Genomic DNA, 9,791 nt, shown 5'->3' with positions numbered 1-9,791 from the left:
ATCCAGAATTTCATTCCAGAATGGTAGTTAATCTAAAATATACCACTATAAATAAGCGATCGGAAACAACTCCAAAATGATAGTTAATCCGGAAGCAACCTATGAATGTATGAAGTTGTATTTTTTGGAACAATTAGCTGTTGAAATGTTATAAATTTTAAAGAAACAATTAAAATATGGACAAAATAATTTTACCACATATCTAATATCCACAAAACAGAGTTGAAAAATGATCCGACACATTAGTTTTGATGTTGGTGTAACTATGAGGGTTGGTCCGCCGAAGGTTGTATAAATATGCAGACAAGTTGGTAAAGCTTTTTTCATGGTCACTATCTGAGAAACTTATCTTGAAGCAGTTATAATAGATAATTACATATGATCCAAAGTGAGTGACTAACTACATGGTATACCATTTATATATAAGAGATGAAAAAAGTTGTTTTTTGGGATCCAGTGTGTGTCTGGAAACGTGTTTGTGAATCCATAATGTCACATCTATGTACGATTTTGACTTATGTACTTCAGAATTGACTTTGTCAGTTCGGAATGTACGGAGACAGATTCCGGATCAGAAGCTTTGGAATGCATACAGCTACTCCTGAATGTTTTATTCTGAAGTTTATGATATTTTTTTTTGAAAAAGAATTATAAATTAATCATTATTATTGTTAGTAGATTACTCGATTTCCCTTTTACAAACCAATAAGACTAAATTTGAATTTGAAGACTAGTTTTTTTAACGGCAAATTTATATATTATTTCTAAACTACATCTTAGATCCACAAATCTCCGGTCAACTTTAAGAAGAAAAGATAACATCGGATACCGTTAGGATAGAAGAAACCCTTTGGTTTGAAGATTAGTCAACAAATCAAACTTGAGGCTTTGTTAAGGTGGTGATAATTATTTTGTTATTATACTAATTAAACACGGTATCGAAACTCTAAACCTCCGTTGGTTACATAGAAAGCACATCCAACGGATGAGAACTGACATGGTCCCACCTTTTCAATCACAGAAAACAACGCGCGGAATGGGAGCGTGGATTAAACCAAAAAAGGAAGGATAGAAGTGAAAGAAGGAGAGGATGGTGCATGATGAATATGATGATGATAGATGAGACCAGACATTCAGGTGCTGCTGGGGCTTTCTTTCATCTTGTTTGTACGCTAAATTCACACTCCTACTCTCTCTCTGCCCCCTCCAATTCCGATCATATTCCCCCAACCTTTCTCTTCAAATCCATATCTTAATTCCATGTACAAACCTGTTATTGATCGATAATGGAGGAAATGTACGGATTAATGAATTACCATGAGCAAATTCCGCCGGCAGAAACGGCGAGAGAGAATTACCATCACGCTTTCGATGATCAGGCACCGGACGTTCGCCATCAACGGACTATTCCGGCAGTGTTTGGATCAGGCTCCAATATTCAAACTAGTAGTAGCAATAAGAATAATAACAACGGATTAGCTGAAGAATTAGATGAAGATTTGTCAAGCGCTAATCGAGCCAAGATCATGTCGCATCCTCTATATCCTAAGCTGCTCCAAGCTTACATCTCTTGCCAAAAGGTATGTCTGTATATGTATGAGAGAGAGAGAGAGAGAGAGAGAGAGAGAGAGTTGCTTGAGTGCTTACACGTATGTGTCTATGTATGTATATGTGATGTATTCGGTGTACGTATGTATGATATGTATCCGGTCAGTTTATCTGTTTCCTCTGAGTACAGAGACACTGTTAGTTTCAGTTACAGTGGATCTGCGTTCAAACAGACACGAAAGCTGCGTAGCAATGTCGTGTGCTTGTTGTGTATTTAATCGCTTGCAGAACGTAAATCACAATCACAATATTCATTTTCAGTTTTGCAAAAATTTTGAAATCCGCGCGATTTCCTGCTTGTTTTTAAAATACGCATTTGAATAATTTGATCAGTGATATTCCGAGTCCTCAGAAGATCTTCAAACGTTTAATCTATAGTGACTAGGAGTTTAACTCACATTCAACAGGTTCTGATTAGAATAAATTTATACGAACCTTCTGTTAGGGTTAAGATTCGTTGAAGAATCAAATACGTCACACGTCAAGAAGAAATCACTAGTGCGTGTTTGATTCTTATCAGGTTGGAGCTCCACCAGATATCGCGAACCTGTTTGATGAAATTTTCAGCGATAATGATTTCTGCCGGAGATCCAGCGCCTGTTCATGTCTGGGCGATGATCCCGAGCTCGACGAATTCATGGTGAGTCAAATTGCTGTCACTGTCGATCGTGTGTTTGTAATTAATTTCTTCATTCGCTGATTGCTCGATCAATTTGTGATTCTTTTGAAGGAAACTTACTGTGAGATGCTGGATAAGTACAGATCGGATCTGGCAAGACCTTTCGATGAAGCAACCACGTTTTTGAACAATATGCAAACTCAACTCACCAATCTCTGCAAGGGAACTTCTATAACCTACCACACAGGTCTCTCTCTCTCTCTCTTTTTCTCTCTCTCCTCCAGTCATGGAATCTCGTGCTATGTGTGTATTTCATCATTATCATGTCCCACGGTTTATTATTATTTTATTATGCGTCTCATAGTCAATTATATATACTATATAATTTATCCAATCGGAAACCCTTTTTATATCTCTATTTCGCCGCCGAGGGAAGGGGAGGCGGTGATGGAGGTAGGTGATACGGTGTTGGATACCTCCGCCGTTAAGTATGTGCGTCGGAGCCGCCGGATATCTGTTGTCACGGCATTTTGAATCCGACGGCGAAACAAGAATGAAGAAGAATCAGGAAAACCCTAGCGTAGCGAATTATATTTCTTCTGAGTGAGACTTTCATGGTCTGATTTTAGATATTTCATTGGTTATCCCTGATCCTTCACTCATTTTCATATTCGAAGTCTGATGTGTGTTTGTTTTGCAAAACAGTCCAAACACCTCGAAATCCCAACTTGTTCTAGGATATATGGATAATATATCCGATTGATTTTATATATATCTACTCTTTGGCAAAATACAAAAATCACTCTAATTCTTTGTCTTTTCTTAATTCTATTTAAATGATTACGTTTAATTAAAAAACATATTAACAACTAGGCCTTCTTATTCGGAGAAGAATCGGATTTATGAAGTTTTTAAAGTAAATAATCCAGTCAAATTTAGCTGGAGCTTTGTATATTAATTGGGGTTTGTTATCAAGTGATTAGCTTCAACTTAACTTTGGTTATGATGGTCAAATTAAATTTTGATATGTAGTTAATATGTATGTTATTGGGTCTAATAAGAAGTTAGGTCTAACCTGGTTAGAACCACAATTAGAAACCGTTTATATATTTCTTAGTGAGTCTGATAAGTAGGTTGGATCTAACTCATTCAGACAATGATTTAATTAAATCTAAGTTAATCAACAACTATCAAACAATCTATCAATCACATGAAGAGGTTTAAACTTTAAACAATAGATAATGAAATTAGTCGGCCTTGTATCAATGCTTTGCTATCAGTTTTGGGTTAAAGGATATAGTAGGGTATTCATCTTGTAAGTTAGCATATATCTTAATAAGAAAGTCTATTTCTTAAATTTATTTATGATGCACCTTAAAGGGTACATTTAATCAACTTCAAGCTGTTGGATAGATGATGTATTGTCATTGTGCATTTGGCTTGACTAATTCGAGTTAGGATTAGGAAGCAGGCTCTATATTTAATTTAATATATTTTTGTGTATTACTTTTAAATATAATGTATGTAAGATATCTTGAACTCAATATTCCTATAAGTTTGAACAAAATTTTTAGACATGCATAAAATTTAAGCAGTCACCTTAGCTAGCTAGCTTTAAAAAAAAAAAAAAAAAAAAAAAAAAAAAAAAAAAAAAAAAATCTTTTACTTTAATTTTCGAAATATATGATATAGCAATTCATTCAAAGCAATCGAGAGCTCCCGAGAATTCACAATTCACGTATAAGAAGCCCCTTCCAATACATTATACTCTGTTTAAATTAAAGTTAATCTGTATTAATTAAGTATATACGTGCAGAAACAAAGGTATGATTAATTAAAGATATAGGAAGATATATAATTTTATTTGAGCATTTGCCCAAATCTTGAATCTTAAGAATAGCTAGGGTTTTCAATAATAGGTGTTCTCGCTCTTTTTTTTTTTTTTTGAATGTGATTTGGGTAGTTTGTTTTATTAGGAACTCTGCTTTTCCTTCTTCTTGATATAGATAGAGACATAAAAGGGGAATATGAATGGTGACCACAATGACAGTGGCACTCAGATTTTTTGTTTCTATTTACTTTTTCTTTGTGTTTTTTCTATAATGAAGATGAAAATATTGAAATTAAAAAAAGAATTTGAATATTGTATATAGTAGTTAAGTACACAAAAGGAGTAAATTTTAAGTAGTCTATATGGACCTTTTTAACATGTCAATATAGATCTATTTCTTAATGATTACAGACATTAGGCATACATTATTCTACTTAAAAAAAATGATAAACGCTATAAAATAATATGACTCATCATGTCAATCACAGCTAAATCTTAAGTATATACTATATTCAGCTTGAATTTATCAAACGATTTATCACGTATATGTTTAAATTTACTAAATAATGATATGCTATCATTTCTTAAAAAAAGGTGTTTCAATGGGATACATTTTTTTTATCATGTATCATTGTATTGTTTCACTGTTATAGTAGTTTGCTTGTTTTTTTTAATTGCATGAGAAAGATAAGACATGAAAACCCAGAACACTATGCCATTTTGTAGTCTTATCATAGAAAAGTTGATGATTAATCTTATTTTCAAGATCTTTTACACCAAAGCAAAATATTTTTTCTATGAAGTTTCCTTTCATGAAATAAGAAACAAAAAATACTCTATACCTTACAAATCATGTCATGGTTAATTAGTACAATAGTGAGCTTCTCAAAAAATCATGTTGGTTTTCCCAATATCGTGTCTACCTTTGACAGCTTTCTTTTTCCCATTTCGTTGTATAGTCTGTTGAGAATCTGAATCCCTTTGATGCATACTGCATCTTATTATATAAATCCCAAAATTCAGGATCTCTTTTTCAAGAAATTAACTAAAAGCAAAGAAAGCATAATGTTTTAGTATTGACTTTTGCCACATTTTACTACTATTAAATTTAAAATTTCACATTATCATTTTGCATTCCATACAGTTTTATTATTTTTTTTTCTATAATACATTGAAAGGGATCCCTACATTGAAATCTAGAAAGTTCAATGAAAAAAAAAATACCAAAACTAATTTATAACATTTATTTAAGAATTAGAAAACTTTCTTTTTTCTATTGAACTCTAAATCAAAAAATAACGAGATTTAGCATCTCATACAACTGTCATTGAACTCTCTAGTGTGAGTTGAGTATGCTCTTAGATATAAAGTGAACCAAAAATAAACTTTAATTTTAAGTATATGGCTACTGTCATTCATATAGAGAAATGACTTTTAGAAAACTCCAAAACCCCACTTAAATGAACTAAAAAAGCTTTTATCTTCCATCATGTTAAATCATGTAGTCATTCAAGATGTCAATCTTTCTGATCAATATAAAATATAAAGATTCAAACCATCATTCTTAGTCATCCAAGATGCCCATCTTTGTCAATGTAAAATATAGATATTCAAAGCGTAAGGTTTGAAGTATAAGCCCAATTGGAACTACATACGCATGCTTTATTAAAGGTCGAATCATCTATATAGCATTTAATCATCAAGTGGGTTAAAATGTCCTTTTTTGTTTTTTACTATGTGGAATAAAATATCTCAAATGTTAAACAAATAGTTAAATTCGATTTTGTTTATGTTATTAGTTTGGTAAACTAAGTATAAATGTGGCAATGCGTCCAATTACTAGAGTAAGGAAATATTAAATGTTGTTAACAATACAATTAATTAAATAAGGTTATAAATGAAAAACCAACCTTAATTTCTTTTCTTGACTTTTGTGTATCAAAAGAAAGGTAACTGATCCGGCCCTTTGTCCTACAAGGTTTAGTTTATTAGTAGATTAAGTAGTATGTGAGATAAACAAATCAAGAATCTAGTATTTCTACTTAATTGATTACGAAAACAAGATATGCCTATTTATAATATATAGTTGATAACATGTTAAAACGATATGTTACTTGACATTTAAACACTCTATATATACTCGGATTTAAATCCCAAAATCTTCTAGTTAGGGTGACATGCCGTTATAAAAATACTTCATAAAATACTCTTCAATTCTTGTGAATAGGGGTTCTTTGGATTATTTTTAAATTTTAGTGAGATACAATTATTCGTACTTGAGGAAGAAGGCTTTTGAAACAGTTGTTATTGTAAACTCTAGCTGGGAGGAGTGAAGTGAATATGCAACCTTTTCCCAAACATCATAAAGGGCTTGTCAGTGTTGCCCTACACATATATAATATATAATAATATAAAAATAAAAGTTGCATATATATATATATATATATATATATATATATATATATATATATATATATATATATATATATATATATATATATATATATATATATATATATATATGTACGGACTGTATAGTCTTTCCTAAACTTCATGGGGTTTTACTTTACGTTTTAGGGTTTGTACTTTTAGTAAGTGATTAGTCTTAAAGGAAAGGAAAGGAAAGAGAGAGGCACTACCAGGTAGGTGAGGTGCGTGGTTTGCGGGTTATCTCCCTTGTCTGGCTTTTCTCTTCTTTTCATTAATTTATTTATTTATCACAAGTCCGTACACATGGAAAGTCTCACTCTCACACACCAGGCTCTGGGCTCTGCTTGCGATTCGACACAACGAACCTTTGTATTATCATTTCTCTCATCTTTTTTATTTTATTTTATTTACAGTGAAAGACGTCAGTCAGTATTCATTTCTTTTACTGTGGCCCCACAACCAGGCCACTCAGCCTTTGGTGTTTTCACATCCCTGGAATCATTCAAGTCTAGCTATTGTATTTGTACAACCCTATATGGAGTTGCTTGCCACTAGATCCATTAATTAATTAGGTCTTACTTGTCCTGTATATATATGTATACATATTATATATGTATACATGCATATATAAACATAAACATGCAGAAACATATATTAGCTATATATACCTAGAAGTGTGAGAGAACTGAGAAGTGGAACTGGTTTAAATTTTTGAAGGAGCTTGATGTATAATAGTAGTACCATTACTAAAAGAGAAAACTGTAGTTGGGTAATCATATATAATTTAAAATTTGGAATTAACATTCACACTTTCCATTACATGTTAGTATTTAGCTAGCACAACAAATTTGTATCAGGGTCAGGAAAAGGAAATTAACAGTGACTTCTCACGGGTTCTTCCTTGTGTTTTAAAAGGTTTAATCAAAGGGATGAACTCTACAACTGGGTGATGATAAATTTTTAGTGCATAGGGAGTATTTTCGATCAAAATGAAAGGTGCAATAGTTTTCTGAATCTAAAGAACCATAAAAGTTTTGGTGCGCTTTTTTGGGAAATCTAGTATTCAATATGGGTAAGAAAGACGTTTTCAATTTGGTTTGTTTCTTTGAATTGTTCTTTACTTTTGGGTTGGAAATCAAAAAGGGATACTAGCTAGCTAGCTAGCTCTACAAATTAAGTTTTCTACTGAAACTTTCACGTTCCATTTCCCTTAATTTGGTGAATTAATGGTGAGGACAGATTTGTGTCACGTGAGAAAGTCGATGGTCCTCCGAGAGGGTACGTTCTTCACTTATGTCCGAGAAGCTGGTGGTGGAATCTCCAAACGGTGGAGGTTGGCAGCACTACAGTAGCATCAAGTGGTGGAGGTCTAGAAGTTGAATGATCTTATAAGTACCCAATTCGAGGTGGAGGCTCGAATGGTTACCCAAACGTGAATGTCGGTTGACTTAATTATAGGTTAAACGGGAGTTTTGTAGGTTTCTTGCAACTTTCAAGTTAGTCTAGGGCCTTAAGTGAATATAAAGGGTCTTTTGGTCAATTCACATGTTAAATAAAATAACTTCTTTTCTTTTAGCTGACATAGGGATGAGAAAAAATAGAACCGAAAATCGAAAAAACGTCAAAACCAAACGCAAGAATCCGAAAACATGATGAAAATGGTTTGAATTTTTATAAAAATCGATATATCAATTCATTTTTGTATTATAAACTGGCCTGGAAAAACCGAACCGACTCATAGCTTAAAAACCAACCACCATATATATATTATTTAATATTTATTATATTCTAAATATTATTTGTATTTATTATACATATTTTATGTTAAGGAAATATGTTAACTATGTTACTATATTTTATTTTGTGTCATATCCTACTACCATTACATTTGCCTAGTTATTTTAGTATATTTAAATCGGATATGATGCCATTTATATCAACATATTTTCAATGAGTTTGAACTCGAAAACCTGAAAAACGATAAATCGTAAACCCACATATCCGATAAACAAGTAAATTAAAGGTAACAACATTTGGTATCATTGCTCACATATATATGACATATTATTACCAATTAATTTGTGGTAGCAGATGAAAGCGTAGAGAAATCAGAGGAAGATTTAAGTAGGGGGGAGTCGGAAGTACCAAAATCCAACTGGACAAATGAAGATCGAGCTCTGAAAGAAAAACTTTTACGTAAATACAGCAAATACATAAGTTCCCTCAAACATGAATTCTCCAACAAGAAAAAGAAAGGGAAATTACCCAAAGAAGCAAGACAAGTACTCCTTGATTGGTGGAACGTTCACTATAGATGGCCTTATCCAACTGTAAGAATTCATTCACCACTTAATTTTCAATAAATTAAAAAAAAATATACATAAAAATTAATCCCTTATAATTATTTTGGGTGTACGTTGATATATACATTAGGAAGCAGACAAGATTGCGTTAGCGGAATCAACAGGGTTGGATCAAAAACAGATAAACAATTGGTTCATAAATCAAAGGAAACGCCATTGGAAACCATCAGAGAATATGCAGTTTGCAGTGATGGATAGTTTGTGTGGGTCGTTCCTCGTCAACAATTAATTGAGGTGGTTACTCTTCCGACTTTTATTAATTATTATTATATTATATATTTTGTATAATAATATAATATTATGAATAATCTTGACTCCATCCATTTAAACATTTAAGTACTTTAGGCTACTTCCCAATGTAAGAGTATATTTTCTTAATTTAGCATCATACAAAATGTAGAATCTAGACATGATGAATACTAAAGTATATTATTTTTGTGGTCTAGCTATCAACATGTGTTTGCTATATATGATCTTTTTTGTTATTACAAACAAGTTTCATGAGTAAGTGACATATACGTATGTTATCAATTTATATATATTCATGCATTGTATGTTAAAGTCGCTGTGTAACTTCCAGCTATATGATTATAAAGTTATATTTATTAAAACGACAATTTAACTTTTTTAAGTAAAATAAATATTGATGTTGTCACCATACATGCTAGGCAATTTATACTTGTTTCCATTTTAACTATTTTTCTATTTTACCAATCTATTCTAATAAATGAAAGTTTTTTTTTTGGCACATGTCACATTCTCATTCAATTTGACAAATGTTATTTTATGTTTATTTTGATTTAATTTTTTTTTCCACATATCATTTTATGAGTTTTTTTATTTTAATAAATTCCAAATAAAGTTTTAATAATTACAATAAATTTAGTAATAAATGAATATTAATTTCATTAATGGACTTACATTTTTATTTCAAAATTCA

General features: G+C 31.6%; 1 protein-coding gene across 1 annotated transcript; it reads left to right on the top strand.

Annotated features, from left to right (window-relative positions):
- The first annotated feature begins 1,094 nt into the window (after window positions 1-1,094).
- On the top strand, window positions 1,095-9,300 carry LOC111900683 (homeobox protein knotted-1-like 6). Its single transcript, XM_023896562.3, has 5 exons — window positions 1,095-1,580; window positions 2,129-2,248; window positions 2,339-2,474; window positions 8,580-8,818; window positions 8,922-9,300. Exons 1-5 carry the CDS (start codon window positions 1,287-1,289, stop codon window positions 9,078-9,080), a joined length of 948 nt encoding a protein of 315 aa, XP_023752330.1. The 5' UTR covers window positions 1,095-1,286; the 3' UTR covers window positions 9,081-9,300.
- The last annotated feature ends 491 nt before the right edge of the window (window positions 9,301-9,791 follow it).

This window comes from Lactuca sativa, chromosome 5 (genome assembly GCF_002870075.4).
Source record: "Lactuca sativa cultivar Salinas chromosome 5, Lsat_Salinas_v11, whole genome shotgun sequence".
Classification (NCBI taxonomy): Eukaryota; Viridiplantae; Streptophyta; class Magnoliopsida; order Asterales; family Asteraceae; genus Lactuca; species Lactuca sativa.
The sequence above is the reverse complement of the archived record's forward strand: the minus strand, read 5'-3'. Positions and strand labels throughout refer to the sequence as shown.